At 36.8% G+C, this 19,938-nt stretch overlaps 1 protein-coding gene across 1 annotated transcript in view; it reads right to left on the reverse strand.

Moving 5' to 3' along the window:
- Window positions 1-19,938, reverse strand: part of LRP1B (low density lipoprotein receptor-related protein 1B) — a 2,414,068-nt gene that overhangs the window by 849,821 nt on the left and 1,544,309 nt on the right. Inside the window, exons 34-35 of the mRNA XM_006880809.1 lie at window positions 16,849-16,974; window positions 14,795-14,926 (exon numbers count right to left, since the gene is read on the reverse strand). Coding sequence (XP_006880871.1) covers window positions 14,795-14,926; window positions 16,849-16,974 — 258 coding nt within the window. The remainder of the gene's footprint in view (window positions 1-14,794; window positions 14,927-16,848; window positions 16,975-19,938) is intronic.

The raw sequence follows: 19,938 nt of genomic DNA on the forward strand, positions 1-19,938 counted from the left end.
TTTCTTGGGACCAGCTTCTTTCTTTCTCTCTCTTGCCCTTGACATTCTTTTTCTATCTAACAGATACAATATGAAGAATATAAAAAATATGAAAAAGCAGACACAGATCTGAAGCATACACGTTGCAAGGCATTTCTGTATAGTATTTTGTAATGTAGCTCTGCTTTCTATGTGAATTGTTTCATTCTTTGGATGGCACAAAAAAGTAACAGTTCTACTGCTAATGGAAATACTGGAATTTCCAACGTATCCAAAGTGCATCAGAGGAAAGATTGGGTAAAAATTCGGTGGGGTACAGTTCCACTTTGCACTATCTAGGTTTGCTGTGTATCTGTCTGCAAGAGTCTGCAGAAACAGCTATTTTGGAATATTGAGCTTAGGAAGTCCAAACCACCAAATCAACAGTCAATTTGTAGACTCTGGGAAAAAAATCTGTGTTTGCTCCTCCGAGCTTCACCTACCCATTGTCTTTGAAATTTCTTTATTGTATACATATAGACGCTAGTGTCTAATAAAGGGAGCCATACTATAAAATAAATAAACAAAACAAAAAAACCCAACCCTATATAACCTAGGGCCTATTTCAGTTCCATTTAGTCTCATATCTACCTGCCCAGGTGTAGAATAAAGGAAAGGTAATTATTTCCTGCCTATTACATTAACAATGAGAACGGAGGCATAAATGGAGACTTGTACACCAATGTTCATAGCAGCGTTATTCACCATCACAAGAACATGGAAACAGCCCAAATGTTGAACCAGAATCAAATAGATTGAGAAATCACTGCACATACACACAATGAAATATGACACAGCACTCAGGAGCAAACAAAAAACAGATCCAGGCCTGCATGTGCTCACTGTGTTGTGCCAAGGAATCTGGAGGACAACAACCTGGCCAACTGACTGGAACGGACCTCTATTTGTTCCCATTCCAAAGAAAGGTGACCTGACAAAGTTTAGGAATTATCAAACAATATCATTATTATCATATGAAAGCAAGATTCTGCCGAAAATTATCCAAAAAGACTGGAACAGCACATCAACACAGAACTGCCAGAAGTGCAGGCTGGGTTTAGAAGAGGCCAGGGTAATAGGGATATTTTAGCTCATGTTAAATGGATCTTGGCTGAAAGCAGAGAGTACCAGAGGAGTATTTATCTGTGTTTCATTGACTATGCAAAGGCATTTGATTATGTGGATCACAGCAAACTGTGACTAACTGAGAAGAATGGAAATCCCAGATCACTTGATCATGCTCATGTGAAACCTATACTTGGAACAGGAGTTAGTCATCAGATCAGAGTAAGGAAACACTGCGCGGTTCAAATTTGGGAAAGGTGTAAGCCAGGGATGTGTCCTATCTCCATACCTTTTAAATCTATATGCAGAACAGATTATCCAGGAGGCTGGGCTCTATGAGAAGAAATGTGGCATCTGGATTGGAGGAAGTTTCAACATGCTGCATTATGAAGATGACACAACCCTGCTTGCTGAAACTGAGGAGGACCTGAAGTACTTGCTGCAGAAGGTCAAGAACCACAGTCTCAATATGGATTGAAGCTCAACATCAAGAAAACAAAGATTCTCACTACTGGGCAGATGGCAGCATCATGATGAAGACATGGAGATTGTTGACAGCTTTAGTTTGCTTGGCTCCAACACCAAGGAAATAAAAAGACAAACTGCACTGGGAAAGTTCACTTTCAGAGATCTCTTCAAAGTAACGAAGAGCTAAGATTTCAGTGTGGAGACTAAAGTGTGCCAGATCCAGGACATAGTATTTGCAATTGCTTGCTATGCATCAGAAAGCTGGACAATGAGTAGGAATGATAGAAGGAGAATTGATGCCTTTGAGCTTTGGTGCTTGAGAAAAGTGTTGAATATATCATGGACTGTTGGGAGAACAAACAGGTTGGTCCTGGAAAGGATGAAGCCAGGCTGCTTCTTAGAGGCAAGGATTCTGAAGCTTCATCTGACATACTTTGGACATGTTGCAAGGAGGGATCAGTCCTTGGAGAGGGTCATTATGCTCGTGAGGGTAGAAAGACAGAAGAGAAGAAAACCTTTGATGAGATGGATTGATCAGTGCCTGGGATAATGGGGGTAGGTGTTTCAGAGACAGTCAGATTGGCACAGGATAGAGCAAGGTTTTAGAGCGGTTGTACATTGGGTCACTATGAGTCACAGGTGACTTTGTTATTGAATGCAAGGGGTTCTTTCTGTAGTCAATTGCCAATAAGACAAATGGATTGCAATTTCTATAAAAGCACTTTATTACAGATCTTTGGAGGACAGCAGACCTCAAAGATTGCCTCCCTGCCTGGGAGTGGTCATGGGCTTTTATACCAGGGTGAGAATCACTTAACAACACACTTTTGTCAGTAAAAAAAGAATTTCTATTTCTGAAAAGAACAGTTCATATTTAACTACTAGTAATTCAGGAAGGGCATAGTTCTCTTCCTGGTAAACAGGCAGATTAAGATACATTTACATGACTGGGCAAACAACCTCAAAGAGAGCTAGCAGAGATGCATTTCCTCTTCTGATAAATACATCAAACTACTTTACATGACTAAAGACAGGAAACAAAATTTGGAGGCTAAGTAACTAGTTTTTTTTGCAAGCTCAAGAAAACGGATGTTAGTTTTATAATTATATAACTATAGTTTTATAACCAATACCTATATAGAGAATTCTGAACCCATCCTATGAACTTGATGGCACATAAAAACAACTACCTAACTTGGGAGAAATTGGAGAGCATTATGCTAAGTGAACTAACTCAGTCCCATAAGTACAAATACTGTATAAGACCATTATTGTAGACATAGATAACTAGTAAAATGTGTACAAGGCTCTAAGGGAGAAGGAGGGGAGCACAGGGATGAGGATGGGTGCAGGGCCTAATCACAGGGTGGAGAGGGCGGTGGGTTAAGGAAATGGGAAAGATTCTATGTGGAAAAAACAATGTATACAGAGTTTTTAAGTAAACCAGAATAAAAGAAAAGTTAAAAATAATGCTTCCTAAACTGGCACCTTTTATTTCCTTCCTTTGTCTACTGATACTCTGTCTTGATAAGACTGGTTTCATTACTCATATTACAAACAAAACAAAACACGAACAAAAAACAAACCTAGAAGTAATATGTATGGGTATCCCTTTTACACACATTAATGTGAGATTCAAATTTTCATATTGTTAATTTGTACAAATTTCTGCAGAAATTACAGACATTTAGATTTCATAAAGGACTGTGCTGGCAGTCTCAGATTCCTAATTCTTGAACTATTTGTGTTTTTCCTTTTGATACGGTAGTATTAATAAGTGCAGAATTCTCTCTCTATATATATCAATTATAAAACTATAGTTATTTTTCATCAGCCTGCAAAACTAATTGCATAGCCTCCAAATTATCTGTTTCCTGTCTTTAGTCATGTAAAGTAGTATGATCTGTTTATCAGAAAAGCAAATGCAATTATCCTAGATCCTGGTGAGGCTGGTTCTCCAGTCATATGTAAATTGTATCTTAACCTGCCTGTTTACCAGGAAGGTAACTGTGCCCTTCCTGAATTACTGATGCTTAAAGGTGAACTGTTCTTTTCCGATGTAGAAATTGCTTTTTTCCCCAACAAAAGTGCATTGTTAAATGAGCTAATGTTTCACTCTAGTATTAAACCCAATGACCACTCCCGGATGGGGAGGCAGTCTTGGAGGTGACTCCCTATTTCCCAGATCCGCATAATAAAGTAATTATGGTTATTGCAATCCATTTGTCTTATTGGTGATTGGCTACTGAAAGAACCCCTTGAGTTCAGTAACACTCAGTAACACTTTTATATAGTGTGTCACATAAACTGCCTTTCTTGTTTTTTGACAACTACAGTGGGTGTTTCGTGAGAGTATGGCCTCTATCAAATATATATGATTCTTCTGGCAAACCTTGCCCTGCATGATCCTGCATCTAATGCATTCTCTGATCACCAATTCTGGTGCTATGACCTAGTAGTTTGCCTTCTAACCTGCTAATCAGCCCCTGAATTAAGAGAAGCTTCCAACCTGACATCTGGACCTTTAGAGTAGGAATTGGGAGGCCCTACAATTACAGGAGCCATTCTCTGAAATCCACCTTACCCTCTGTAGAGAACTCAACATAAGACATTTGATTCTCGGTCATTCTAAAACACTGCTACTTCATGATTAGTGGTGTTTTCATGTAAAGCAGCCATGCATGGACCTGGCATAAATAGCTGGATATTGAGTTGATTCTGAAATCCTATGGCCAATTAGCAGAAACTTTCATGTTGTTGAGTATATGGATTTTTACCCACCTTGACAATAAAGCTCTTTTACTAAGTATATATAGTATTATCATATTAAATTATCTTGACTCCTAAGAATAAAGGAACTTAGTTTATAGTTGGCTTCATTTACATTTTCATGCCTTACTAACCTGCACTAAACAAATTCACCCAATTCTCACTTTCTTCTTAGTAACACCTTTGCTGTGTTATGGGAATACACTGAACATCTTTATTTTCTGATAAGGTTGGAGACATGGGGTTTACTATCCATTATCAAAAGGTCTCTCTTATCTAAGAAACCACAAAGCAAAATATATGAGCACCCCCCCCCTTTTTAGCACATTGATGTAAATGGAACTTCAATTGTGTAACTTGTATAAATTTTTCTGTAAAATGTAACCTTTAGTATTTCAGGATTAGCTAGACTGCCAGCTGTTTTATTCTCTTACTCTTTATCTTTTTTTCTTTTAAAATAGTATCCTGCAATCCACTGCCTTTCCTGAGTTTTAGTAATTGTCTTTTCTGTTAATAAAAACTAGCAACAGAGGATGGGAATTTACACAAAATCTAAGAACCACAAATGGCATTGTCATATCTAAATTTCTTATAGTCACTAATCCTCATCTGCACTTGGACCACATACCAAGTAATGCTATGTGTTTTGTGGTCTCTGTACGGCATTCTTCAGCATCTCAGTTCAAAAAAAGAGTAATTCTTATTTGCCTTTATCTAGAACAATCATTAATTTGTTTGGGAAGTTTAACCAATAGGGTTCACTGAAAGTCTAAGGTATTTCTGCTTGGCTTGTCATGTATGACTGTTTTATAATAAAATAGTAGTGATAAAAGCAATATACAAAACATCACCACCACTGCATCAAATATTTCAGAAAGGCAAGGCTTTGAGTAGTTGCATATATGATACTTGTCTCTAATTTTCTCAGACTGAAAAGTATGTGAAGCTATTTGGGAAAGAATGGATGAATTAAAAATTTCAGTCACAGCTTAGTCATTGTATACCTGCAAGTTATTACTTATGCTTATATATTGTTTGTTTTGTGTTGTTTATTATTGAGTTGGAACTGACCCCATAGCAGACTCTTCTGCCGATTTTCAGAGGCAGTTAATCACATGAGAGGAGATTGAGCATCCTTATCCCATGGAACAGCTGGTGGTGGTCTTGAACCAAGTTTCTTCAGGATTGCAGAGCAGTTTCTTACCACTAGGCCACAAGTAAGCATTACTTCTTATTGTAACAGAACTGATACTGAGGAAAACTAAACTCAAAGTCTTTTCCTAAGAGTTACTGAATTATAATTCCAGTGAACTCCTAACAGAATAATGTCTAAAGTTAAAGTGAGGAAATTGAGAAGAAATAGGATCAGTAAACTTGAGATGTTGTCCTATGAGCAGATAATCAGAAAACTACGGATTATGATGCCCTAAATTTCAGTGAATAGTTTCTACCAATAGAATCAGTCCTCTCACTTCTGTCAGAAGAAATTGTTCTATCTTCACCTGCTAAACCATCCTCTCTAGTAAAATCACTATCCCCTTGACTTCTATTTGATTGAATTAGCCTAATTGCATACAAAGAATTTGTCTAAGATAACTCCTAGAGTGGCAACTGGATAGATGCCTTAAAAGATACTGTTCAATATCATCTGCTTCCAATAAAATAAGCAATTTTGAGAACTGTATCTAGACAAGACTCAGTGATTCACAAGAGGAAGTGATGTGGTGATATAGGAGATGTAAGAGAAGGCACACAACACTTTAAAAGAATAGTTTGATTTCTCTAAGAAGTACAATTAAAAAGCTAAGGAACACTTGTATGAATACTCTTATGGGTGTGGGGATAATAGTGCAAGTGATGGGGTAGTATTAACACATTCAGGATTATCCAAACATATGTTAGTATGGTTGTAAAACTGTTATCAGTTGCCTCCAGCCTGAAAAACTAGTTCCTTTGCCCTAAATTTTCTTTTTCTTGTTTTAGTTATGTATAGTACTTTAAATTACCTGTTTATTAGAAGAAGAAAGGCATCTTTCCTGGATTAGCATTTACCTCTTTAAAACAGTAGTTTCTTAGTCATAAATAACTATTTCACAAGTTGTTTACCAGTAACTGTAACATATAACGGGAGTGTAAAAGGCAATACACACTCTTATACAGGGTCACAGCTTTTGAGAAGTTTCTCTCTGCTCTCCCAGATCTGCAATAAAGTACTTTGGACATTGCACTCCGTCTATCTTTTTGGCAACTGACCATCAAAAATCAGGGCTCAATAAAGGATCTCACAGTTTATTTAGCTGCATCACTGAAGCACAGACTAAAGGGTAGCCTTCCCTTAATCAGGTTGAAATTTCAGGTCTGACTTGATATGTTATTGTTGTTGTTGTTATATGCCATCGAGTCACTTGTGACTCACAGTGACGCTATGTACAAAAGCCTTAAAACCTGCTCTATCCTGTGGCAACCTTACTGTCTCTGACACTTACTCCCATTACTCCATCACTGAATTGATCCAACTCATTGACGGTCTTCCTCTGTTGCACTGTCCCTCCACCTTCCCAAACATGATGCCCCTCTCAAAGGACTGGACCCTCCTTGCAACATGCCTAAAGTATGTTAAAGAAGCTTCAGAATCCTTGCCTACAAGGAGTTGCCTGGATTCACTCTTTCCAGGACAAACCTGTTTGTTCTCCTAGGAGTCCATGGTATATTCAACACTCTTCTCCAGCTCCACAGTTCAAAGGCATCAATTCTCTTTCTATCATCCCTAGTTACTGTCCTGCTATCCGATACATAGTACATAATTGCAAATACTATCGTGTGGATCAAGCACACCTTAGTCTCCAGCCTGATGTCGTTGCTCTTCAGTACTCTGGAGTGGATCCTGACAGCTGACTTTCCCAGTGCAATTCAGCCCTTGATTTCCTGGCTGCTGGTACCAAGAGTTGATTGTGGAGCCAAGTAAACTAAAACTGTTAACAATCTCAATCTCTTCGCCGATACTGATGCTGCCAATTGGCTCAGTCGTGAGAATTTTTGCTTTCTTGACTCTGAGCTTCAATCCATATTGAAGGCAACAGTCCTTGAATTCCTGCACCAAGTGCTTCAGGTTCTCCTCAGTTTCAGCAAGCAGGGTTTGTGTTACCAGTGTAAAGCAGGTTGTTGAAGAATCTTCCTCCAGTCCTGATTGCCACATTCGTCCTTGTACAGCCCAGTGTCCTTGATCATCTGTTCTGCGTACAGACTAAAATGGTATGGAGACAGAATACATCCCTGGCAGACATCCTTCCTGATTTTGAACCATACAGTGTTTCCTTCTTCTATTCTAATTACTGCTTCTTAATAAAAGTATAGGTTTCACATAAGTACAATCAAATGTTCTGGGATTCCCATTCTTCTTAGTGTCAGTCACAGTTTGGTGTGACCCACACAGTCAAAAAGCCTTTGTGTAGTCAACAGATAGATATTCCTCTGATACTCTCTTTCTGCCAAGACCCATCTAACATTAGCTATAATATCCCTAGTACCATGACCTCTTCTAAACCCATCCTGTACATCTAGCGGTTCTCTGTTTTGGTTAATTTTCAGCAGAATCTTGCTTGCCTGTGATATTAATGATATTGTACAATAAATTCCACACTCTTTCAGGTCACCTTTCTTTGGAATGGGAACAAATATTGATCCCTTCCAGTGAGTTGGCAAGGTCGCTATCCTCCAGATTTCTTGGCACAACTTAGTGAATACATGCAGGGCAGCATGTGTTTGTTGAAATGTGTCAATTGGTATGCTCTCTACACTTGAAGCCTTGTGTTTTGCCAGTTCTTTCAGAGCAACTTGAACTTCCTCCTGCATCACCACAGGCTCTTGAACATACATTGTTTCATGAAATTCTTCTGTGTCAGCCAATTCCTTCTAGTACAGTGACTCTGTATACTCCTTCATCTTTTGATGCTTCTTGGATCCTTTAGTATTCTGCCCAAAGCATATTTAAGTATTGCCACTCATGGCTTAAATTTGTTTTTCAATCCCTTCAGCATAAAAAATGCTGAGAGAGTTCAGCCCTTTGGATTTTCTGACTCCAGCTCTTTGCACATTTCATTACAATATCTTGCTTTTTCATCCCAAGCTGCCATTTGAAATTTTCTGTTCAGGTCTTTAATTTCTTGATTTCTTCCTTTAGCTTTGCCTTCTCAGTGCTCTAATGAAATATTCAGAGTCTCATCTGATATCCACCTTGGTCTTTTCTTTCTCTTAAGCCTTTGTAATGATTGTTTGCATTCTTCATGGATGATATTCTTGATAGTCTCCCACAGTTCATTTGGTCTTTGCTCACTGGTGTTCAATGCCTCAAACCTGTTCTTGAGATGGTTTTGAAATTCATGTGGGATAGACATAAGGGCAAATTTTTATTCCTGTGGATTTTATTTTATTTTCTTCAACTTCAGCTTGAATTTGTATATGAGTAGTTGGTGGTCTGTTCCACAACCAGCACCCGATGTGGGTTTCACAGCTGATATTGAGGTTCTCCAGCAATTCTTTCCACAGATGTAAACTATTTGATTCATAAGTATACCATCAGGTGAAATCCACGTGTATAGCCTGTGTGTGTTTCTTATAAAAGGTATTTGCAATAAATATATCATTGAATTTGCAGAATTCTATCATTCTATCTCCAGCCTGATTTCTGTCACCAAGTCCATGTTTTCTGACTATTGATCCTTCTTTCCTGTTCCCAACTTTTGCATTCCAGTCACTCATTATTATAAATGCATCTTGATTGCATGTTCAATAGATTTCTGACTGCAAAAGTTGGTAGAAATCTTCTCCATTAGGAGAATGGGGATCTCAGAACACTTGATTATGCTTATGAAAAATCTATACTTGGACCAGGAAGTATCTCTTAGAATAGAGCAAGGAAACACTGCATGGTTCGAAAATCAGAGAAGGAGTATGTCACAGATGTGTTCTGTATCCATAATTTTTTAATCTATATGCAGAAAAGACCATTTGGAAGGCAGGGCTTTATGAGAAGGAAAGTGACATCAGGATTGGAGGAAGACTTATCAAAAACCTATGTTATGCAGATGACACAACTTGGCTTGTGGAAACTGAGAATGACATGAAGCCTTTGTTGCAGAAGGTCAAAGACTATAGTCTTCAAAAGGATTGAAGTTCAACATCAAGAAGACAAAGATTCTCACCACTGGGCATCATCAAGATAGATGGAGAAGAGACTGAGGTTGTTAACAATTTCAGCTTGCTCAGCTCCACAATCAACACTTTCCACACCGGAATTCAGGAAATCAAAAGAAAGAAATCAAAAGGTAATTCTGTTGTCAGAGACCTCTTCAGAAACTGAGAAACAACGATATCAGTGTAAATACTAAAGTGCACCTGTTACAGGCCATGGTCTTCATAATTACTTGCTATGCATCAGAGAGGTGGACAATGACTAAGGATGACAGAAGAGTATTGAACGAACAATGGACCACCAAGAAAACAAGTATGTCTATCCTAGAGAGGGTGAAACCAAGTTTCTCCTTGTAGACTAGGATTTTGAAGCTCCGTCTCACATACTTTGGGCACGTGGCCAGAAGGGATTGGTCCTTGGAGAATTATATCATGCCTAAAAGGATGGAGGGACAGCACAGGAGAAAGCGACCCCAGATAAGATGGATTGATACAGATACTAGGACAGTGGGAGTAGGTGTGTCACAGACAATAAGACTGGCTCAGTACAGGACAAACTTCAAAGCTGTTGCATATAGGGTCACTACAACTGTGCCACTGGTGTGTCAAACACCGTAGTATCTACCCATCATGGGCAGTGTTTGATGGAGTTCCCAGACTGACTCAGATTTGGAAGAAGGGGTGGCATCCACTTCCTAAACCACATGCCTCTGGTAACTATGAACTTGGAGAAACGATAGCTGTAGAAAGGTTTCAGGCCTGTTGGAGGAATATTCTTCTAAGTTGCACAGCAATCTTCTGTCAATTTGCTGTAATGAGATAATCTAGGTTTGCTCTGATGCTGAACTTGTGTCACTGGGGCTGCCCATGGTGGACTGTGGTGAAGCTTCCAGTTTAAGACAGGTTTGGAAACAGGAGTGGCATCTCCTTCCTATACCACATGCTTCTCGAAACTCTATGAACCTGTAGAAGAGATGATAGATAGTTCTAGAAAGGCTTCAGGCCTTTTGTTCACAGGGTCACTATGCATCATGCCCAACTCGATGGCCATCAACAACAACAACAACAACATGAGTCACGGGTGAAATGATAGCATATAACAAGAACAACAAAAACATTAAGTGCTACAATGGCCTACGATAAAAGTCAGTGAAAACTATCTCAGTGCAATTCTGACATTACTGATACCTCAAACCTTTTAGGAATGCAGATTTGGGTCATCTCACCAGGATAAGAATCATGCCAACTGAGTTGCTTGCTGAGGGTAAAGAAAAAATGGAATAGTGTACAGATTTAATTATAAATATCAGCTATAACTATGTTATCAGTTGTTGAAATGAGGACCATAATTCTTTTTGATAATTTTTTTTCCTGTGAAGTATGTTTATCAAATATCTTTGTTTCTTGCCCTCTTTATTCCTTTATTGTGTGAGAAAGCTAGGCAATCAACTTTCATGCAATTTATAACCTCTCAAAACCTGTTCCATGTTCAGCTAAGAGTCAGTTGCTACTGGAAGGCACATAACAACAATTCCGCTACGTAATATGATCATAATACATAAATAGAGCTAGTGTATTTTCAGTTGCATGCAAGTTAGTTGTATCATGATAGAAACAAGCACTACTTTGAAATTGTTTTGATTTAGATATTCTGTGTGTTTTAAAGAGCTGTGCACCAAATGTCACGTTTCTAAAGCATAAAATGTGATGGATAAGGTTAAGAATCAGCAAGGCTAGGTCATGATTCCTAGTTGTTTATCAGATATAAGATACAAATATGACTTTAAAGTTATCTTTATTTAGAGATTATGCATGGTTTTAGGAGATAGATGTGTGTTGCTATCATTAGGGGCCATTGAGTTGAAAAAGATTCATAATAACTTTATAAACTACATATCTGAATCCTGTCCTATCTTGTGCAATAATTTCTCATAATTTCTGTCATACTTCAGCCTATTACTGCAGTCACGATGTCAATTCATTCATTTTTTTAATTTTTATTTTATATTAGTTTGCTTACAAAGTTTGAATACATTGTATTTCATACTATTCTTCATAGTATGGTGCGTCTGATACAGGCCATGGTCTTTGCTATCACTTGTTATGCACCAGAGAGTTGGACAGTGACTAAGGAGGATAAAAGGAGAATTGATGCCTTTGAGCTGTGGTGCTGGAGAAGAGTATTGAGGGTACCATGGACTGCTAGGAAAACAAACAGATTCATCCTGGAAAGGGTTAAACCAGGTGGTTCCTTGGAGGCAAGGATTCTGAGGCTCTGTCTAACATACTTTGGACATGTTCTAAGGAGAGACTGGTCCTTGGAGAAGGGCATCATGCTTGGGAGGGTGGAGGGCAGGCGCAGGAGAGGAAGGCCCTCTATGAGGTGGATTGATTCAGTGACTGGGGTAATCAGGATGGGAGTGTCAGAGACGGTGTGATTGGCACAGGACAGAGCAGAGTTTAGGGCTGTTGTACATACAGCTGCTATGAGTCACAGGCAACTCAACGACACACAACAACAACGTTTTATAAAATTAATCACCATTGGACTAAGTGCATCATTATCCTATCTTTTCCGGTCCATGCTGGATCTTTCCCATTTCCTTTACCTCCTTCCTCCACCCAACCAAATTGTGTAACCCTGTGATTTCACCCTTGCCCATCCCTACCCCTCTGCTTCCATCCTTTTACCTCTTGGGTATCCACACTTGTTTTACTAGTTATTCTCCTATTTTTACACTAATAGTTTTATGCAATATGTGTCTTTATGAGACTGAGTTAGTTCACTCAGCATAATGCTCTCTAGTCTTTCCCAAGTCATGTAGTATTTTTTTAGAAATCCTTGCTCCTGAGTGCTACATAGTATTCCAATTTTGTGAATGTACCAAAATTTCTCAATCCATTCAGTTGTAATTGAACATTTGGACTGTTTCCATGTTCTTGGCAATGGTGAATAATGCTGCTATAAACATTGGTGTACAAATCTGTTTGTGCCCCAGTTCTTATTTCCTTGGGATATATTCCTAGGAATGGACTGAATAGCTGGGTTATATGGAGTTTCTAAGGTCAACCATTTGGAGAAATGCCAAATTGCTTTCCAACCTGGTTGCATTATTTTACAATCCCACCAACAGTGTATGAGAGTTCCCACCTCCTCACATTTCTCTCCAACATTTATTGCTTGCTGACCCGACCTGCTAAACTTTACCAATTTTGTAGGAGACAAACTGGGACCATCCTTAGAAGTCCTAGTCTATGGTAGAAAGAGACTGACAAGTACAGCCAGAAATTCACAATCGGGAGAGGATAAAATAGATAAATAGGACTTTCTAAAGATTAAGTCCATGTGCTCATAAAAAATCTTTTTCCAATAGGGTGAAAAGAAAATCTAGTAATTGGGGGAAGAAAATAACAATAGTTTACAAAATCCTATAGTGCCTTCACATGAAAAAGACTGATAACCCAATTATAAAATGAGTAAAATACACGGAAAGACTTTTCACAAAGAAAGACTTTAAGGTGTCCAACAGACACATGAAGAAATGCTCAAAATCACTGGCAATAAGAGACGTGCAAATCAAAACCACAATGAGATACCATTTCAATCCAGTAACAGTGTGTCAATTCATTTGATTGAGGATCTTTTTCTCTTTCACTATCCCTTCACCTTCCCAAGTGTGATTTCTCCCTCCAATAAATAATCTCGCCTTGCAACATGCCCACAATATTTGAGGTGAAGCCTTGTCATCTTTGCCTCCATAAAGCACTGTGGCTCTACCTTCTCCAAGGACTGCCTATTCATTCTTTTGGCAGTCCATAAAGAAGATCTGTTTGTTTTTGCTGTTGTAGTTGTGTACCATAGAGTCAGAACCAACCCATAGCTGATCCTCTAGTGGGTTTTCAGAGGCATTTAATCATATAAGAAGGGATGTTCCAACTCTCCCATAGAGCAATGGGTAGTTTTGAATTGTATGCCTTCAAGATTGAAATATGACTGCTTCTTCCCACTAGCTCTCAAAAGTTGTAGATTATAGTAGTTGACAGTATCCACCAATGTGTGAGTAATTCCCTTAAAACAAATATTTCCATTTATAGGGACCAATCCTTAGAGATAGATGTCATGCTTTGAGGGGTAGAGGAACAGAGCAATATAGGAAGATCCTTGATGAGATGGATTGATTCAATGACCGGTGTAATGGCAGTGTGTCACAGAAAAGAAATGGAACAAAGAAGAGGGAGGAAATGGTAATATATGCTTAAACAATTAGACTAAAGGACAAATTGACGTTAAAAACAGCAAAAACACATGCTGATAACCATATCTGACCTTTATTCTCTCCATAATGGGAAACGGTCCTTGTCAACAACATTAACAACACAAAACCAATTCCAATGAAATCAGACTTGTCTTCCAGGCTCCTGTAATTCTTAATACTCATTCTAAAACCAATTTTATTCCTCTACTTGGTCTGAAATCTGTTTCAATAGCTCACAGAGCACTCAAATCCTTATTAAGGAAATCAAAAGGTTGTAATTCAGGTTAGTAGCAGAATACAATCATTCAATCAGAACAGTTTTCAAAATATGCTTGCAGGCACCTCAGTCTCTAGCCCTAGTCTTGCCACTTATGGTGCACACCCCCTCAGGTTGTTGAACAAACTTGAATGAAGGTCTCTAGTTCTGGTTTCATGAGGTAACAGTCCTAGTGTATATTCAAAGGTTGGTGGTTCAAATTCTTAAGAGAAAAAGATGAGGTAGTCGTGTGCTCCCATAAAGTTTTATAGTCTTGGAAATGTTATTATTTTAAGGAACAAAGATGAAGCAATCTGTTTTCATTAAGATTCATAGCCTCAGAAAGCTTAGTAGTAGTTCTTCTTTGACCTATAGGTGTGCTGTAAGATGCAATTAACTAAATGGCAGTGGATGTTCAAATAAAAATATATATCTTTATACTTTAGAAAAAATAAAGACATCATTATTTTAAATACACAAACACAATGTTATTGAGTCTGATATTAAACAGGAAGGAAGAAAAATAAAAAAAAGAAGAAACCAAATGCCAATGTGACATTTTGATTCACCTAAAATTCGAATTATATACCTTGTATGTGATATTTTTATCCATAAATGTTTAGAATTAGTAATTGATAAAAAATCCATTTCTAATTTATATCCTTATTTCTTATCTTGACTATCAGAGTATAGATAGAAAAGTTATATTATTATCATGTTTAATAAATCAAGTGAATACACCAAAAATAAATTATGAATAAAAAACTATTACCTGCATGGAAATCTATTCCCACAGCAAATGAAGTTCCTGATATGGGCATCAAAGCATCCGTTTTGTCAGTTGGTTCGAGAGGGATTCCCCTGATTCCTTCATGAACAGAATACATAAGAAAGGATTCTATACCTAAATCGGGGTGAGAAGAAGCTCAAAATGAATGTTTAAAACTAAAACTCATTTTATGAATATTATTTTAATATTCTGAATTTACTTATATGTTTGTTTTTTTTCATTTTATGTCTCCAATTTTTTTTCTTGTTTTAAAACCATGCACTACGCATTCTGACTAGTTGAAAGGCAGTTATCAAACTTGAATATATATCAAATTCACCTAAAGGAGTTGTTAAGGCATAGATTTGTTGACTATAGCTATGTTTTTTCTTTAGTGGGTCCTAGTAAGTCACATTTCTACTGCTTTTCAAGTAATAATTATATAACTGGTCTAGGGATCAGACTTTCTTACACACTGAAGGCATTAAATTCTTCTAAGAAGCATCCCTGGTTTATAGTAAAATGAATTCTCCCTGCCTTAAAATCCAAGCACTTCACTACTTAGAAATAAAAATAACTGATGAATTGATGCCTTTGAGATGTGTTGTTGGAGCACTATAGTGAATATCTCATGAACTGCCAAAAACCAAGCAAATCTGTCTCAGAAGCAATGCAACCAGAGTACTCTTTAGAGAAAAAGGATGGTGAAACTTTTCATCACATATTTTAGGTATGTTGTTAGGAAGGGCCAGTAGTCATTGGAAACAGACATTATGAAGGCTCTCAAGTAGAAGGTCTCAGTGACTGTACTAATGGGTTTGACCACATGGGAGATCATGAAGGTGGTTCAGGATAGGGCAAGCTTCCTGATCCATTGTTCATAGCATCACTATGGGTCATAATCAATCAGTGGCACCTAACAATAAAATCAGCAACATAGAACTATTCATTTTCTAAGGCTTGAACTTCAAAGAGTTCTCTAATACTGCTGACTACTAAACACAAAAGGCTTATATTTAGTTAATAATATCTTACTTTTCCAGCTATAGCTGTGTATGTGTGCAAAAGACCAAGCACTGATAAATCTAGATTTTTCTAATAGAAATTTTTCATATGCACACATTTTCTTACTGAAACTAGAATGAATCCTTTTCCTAAGCTGTAAAATGAGATAATAGTAAAGTGATTATAAAAGATTATTATGAAGATAAAATGAGCTAAGGAATCTCTAGTGTTCTAGTGGCAAGAAGATGCACTGCAATCCCAAAGGACAAACTTTGAACACTATTTGGTACATAACCTAACATCCATATTTCTCATACAAAATCAGACTATTATTTAATATAAAGTTAAGCTATGAGCATGTTATTAGAGAGGTTATTCCTTGGACAAGGATTCCATGCTTGGAAACGTGAAGGGACAGTGAAGGAGAGTGAGATCCTCAATCAGGTGGAATGACAGAGTGACTACATCAATGACCTGGAGGGTGTTTAGGATTGTGAGGTTCACACAGGATAGGACAGGGTTCAGACGTGTTGCTCATAGAGTTGCTATGAGTTGTACTCGAGGGCAAAACCACCAGCAATAACTGAACAGAAATATTGTTCTAGAGAATGCATATTTTGGAGACTAATAGGAGTAGCTTCTAAGAAGCAGGGCGATATATTTTTAGGTTCCAATTTTTTCCACCCAATGGTTTCTTTACAAGTTAAGTAGCAGACCTCACAGTCTCTCTGGTGCATTTTTTTTCCTTTTAATACTGAAAGAAAATAAAAACAAATTCAAGTTAAATGTTAATTCCAACTAATTAACTACTGCTTTTTACTTCAACTTTTGCCTTTGCAATGGAATTTGCTATTGAGTTTGATGATAAACTTCAGTTTCTGAAGTAGAAATAGTGAGAAAGACAAATACCGTAAATAATTTTAAATCCTATAATATGCCAATAAATGTATTACATTGTTCCCCTTTTAACTGATTTTTATTTTCTAAACTCTATATGGAATATTATAAAAGAAATAAATGCATCTAAGCTGGACATTTTCAAGACCTTATACCTTGACAAGACATGCGGTTCTTTTGAAGATAATATCCCACAGTACACATGCACGTCCTTGTAGTTTCAGATGTTGGTAAACATAGCTGGGAGCATCCACCATTGTTTACTTGGCAAGAATTACTGCCTGTGTAGGACAGAGAGAGAAAATAAAATGGTAAGGAAAAGAAAATAAAGACCTTTTACTAAGTTGTGCCGTGCAATTCACCAGCTGCTCTGCAGAAGGATGTACAGTCAGTCTCCACCCATGCAATTTAATGACTCTGAAAATCCACTGGAGAGTCAGCTATAAAAACAGCAACAATACAATAAGGAAAGGTCTAGAGGATATTATGCTGAGTAAAACAACTCCGTCACAAAAGGAAAAATACCATGTAAGACTTCTACTATAAGAAATAGGATAGTTATGGAGGGGGAGGGCCTCAGCGTGATCAGAAATAGAATGAATAGATACTGAACACTGTGATGGATTAGAGAAAGAGAAGTTTAACCTCAAATTAATGGACAACAGATAATATGCATATTAGAATTAACAATTTGGAACAATACAGGCATAACTGATTGAAGAGGAGGAAGAAAGAAAGGAATAGAAAATAATAAAAGCAGCTTTTTCCATAGACAGAAAGAACCCTAGAGGTGGACAGGCAGTGAACAGAGGGGAGGAGAAGGGAACAGAGATTAATGAACAAACAGGTAAAGGCAAAGGAAAAGAAAGTATATCAAAGTTTCAATAGGGCTTTGTAAATAATGGCATTACTTAATGGTAATCATTGTTATGAAATAAAATGTGTATGTCATTGAAAGAGTCATAGAATGAACACACATTTAAAAAGGATATTTAACATTGATAATTTGATCAATGGTGTATGCTATTGTTGATTTCTTAGTATGGCTGTCTTATACTGGTTTTTATCAAACTTTGTTTTGTTGGAAAATTTGCAGTAGCCAGTTAGAGTTGAATTTTGCCTTCCAAAACAGGTAAATAGTGATACATGTATTAGTTTTAGTTTCAGAAAATCAGAAAATGAAGTATTTTTGAAAACCAGAAAAATCTTTCTTTCTTTTTACTTCTAAATTTTCAGTTCAACTTTACAGTTGCTTCATTAAGAAAAACATTCTATTCATAATATCAATGTTTGAGACAACTCTTAGGTACCCAGTTCTAGGTATGTAGAAGAACTCTATGGTCTACATATTCTAGGTATGTAGAGAACTCTACTGGCTTAGTTGTAAGGTCTTGAATTGCCATCACAAAGGTAGACAATTCAAATATACCAGCTTCTCCAGGGAAAAAAGAGCACTTCTGTCCATGTTATTTGCTATCTTTTAAAAATGGCTAGAAGGTCAACTGTGAGACAGTTCTGACTCAAAAGTACATAACATAGCAAATAGGTAAATATGGAATTTGAGAGGCCTAGTACTCGACTCAGTGGTACCTAACAACAACAAAAAGTCCTAGTGGTAAGGATTTCCACAGGTAACTCAAAGAACCATGGACGAAATCTATGAGCTATGTGTCATTTCCGAGTTGATGGCACATAATGACAATTAAGTATATACTCCAAAGAAATAAACGTTGCCACACAAACAGGATACATGCACACTTATGTTGACTGAAGTATTATTTATAATAGCAAAGAGATAGAGAAAACTCAAGGGTCCATCAATGACCACATGGATGAAAAAAACTATAGTACATACAAAAAAAGGAATTATTACACGGAAAGACAAAGAACTGACATAACATTACACAACATAGATGTATCTACAATACAATATGAAAAATTAAAAAACCCTACAAAATAACATGGTATAAAACCACAATTATAAAAAGTTAAGGAAATATTTATACACAGAATCATTCTCCTGTGGTTATCAAGAACAAGAAGGGAGGGAAAGGAAAGTAAAGAGTAATAAAAAGATAAGTTCAGTAGGGGAAAGGGAAAGGTATTAAACAATTGTGACTTTCTCAGACATTGTTTTGAATCAATTATTATAAATGTTGTCAGGTAATATGTGAATGAATGATTAATTGAAAAAAATATGATTTGTAAATTTTCATTAGAAAAAAAACATTCTATGTTATTGAGGAGATTCCTATTCCTAGAGTGTATTATGGGGAGTACAACTACCCCATAATAAATATATATATATAGCTTTGTCAATCTTTTCAGGAACATATTGCATCATATTATTCTTACATAGCCGTTGATGCATTCTAATAATTAAACATTTAGTTTAAAAATGTTTTAACTTTTACACTGTTAGGACTGTTAATTTTACCCAAATGTGTCAAATAAACAGTTGTCAAATTATATAACTAACTGAAATAAAAGATCATGTCAGTAAAAGATTAATGCATGAATGTATGCATTTAATTAATTATACAAAACAACAACATACATTTTGTTCCTATTCCTTAGAGTATAATTCTTACAAAAGACACGAAACACATCTTTAAGAGTCATCTAATTAATTGACATATTAATTCTCCTTATAGCTTTATAGTAGCAATGACAAATATGAGTCAGGTAAGCATGCTATAAAGATGTTCCACTGAATTTAGTAGGCCCAATGTGCTAATTAAAGCCAGTGATATGAAGTAATTTATAATCTTATGAGGAAAGTTCATTAAATATCCAGTTTTTATAACATTTTTATTATTCTAGGACATGCGATGTCATTTACAGGATGTTCAAGTTTTGATATGAGATATAATAAATCCAAGAAGAATTACAGACTATGATGAAAGCTATATATCAGTGGTGCTCTGTTGAAATACCAGTGCAGCTCATTATTTCTCATCTCCTGAATCTATATCTCATGAGGGGATTTAATTGTTCAATCCAATTTATCAAGAATGTTGAGGCATTTTTGAAGTGGAAAGTACTCTTAATTTGAGGGATTTTTTAAATCAGGATATTCACTCAATTTTCTGCTTATCTTCTATAGCTTTCACTACTCCAATTACACTCCATATTGTTGTTGTTGTGTGTGTACCATTGAATTGGAATTGACCCATAATTGATGCTGAGGTGAGTTTTCAGAGACATTTAACTGAACAGGAGGAGACTGTCCATCCTTCTCCCAT

The sequence above is a fragment of the Elephantulus edwardii genome, unplaced genomic scaffold (genome assembly GCF_000299155.1).
Source record: "Elephantulus edwardii isolate Elephantulus edwardi_28Jun2011 unplaced genomic scaffold, EleEdw1.0 scaffold00010, whole genome shotgun sequence".
Classification (NCBI taxonomy): domain Eukaryota; kingdom Metazoa; phylum Chordata; class Mammalia; order Macroscelidea; family Macroscelididae; genus Elephantulus; species Elephantulus edwardii.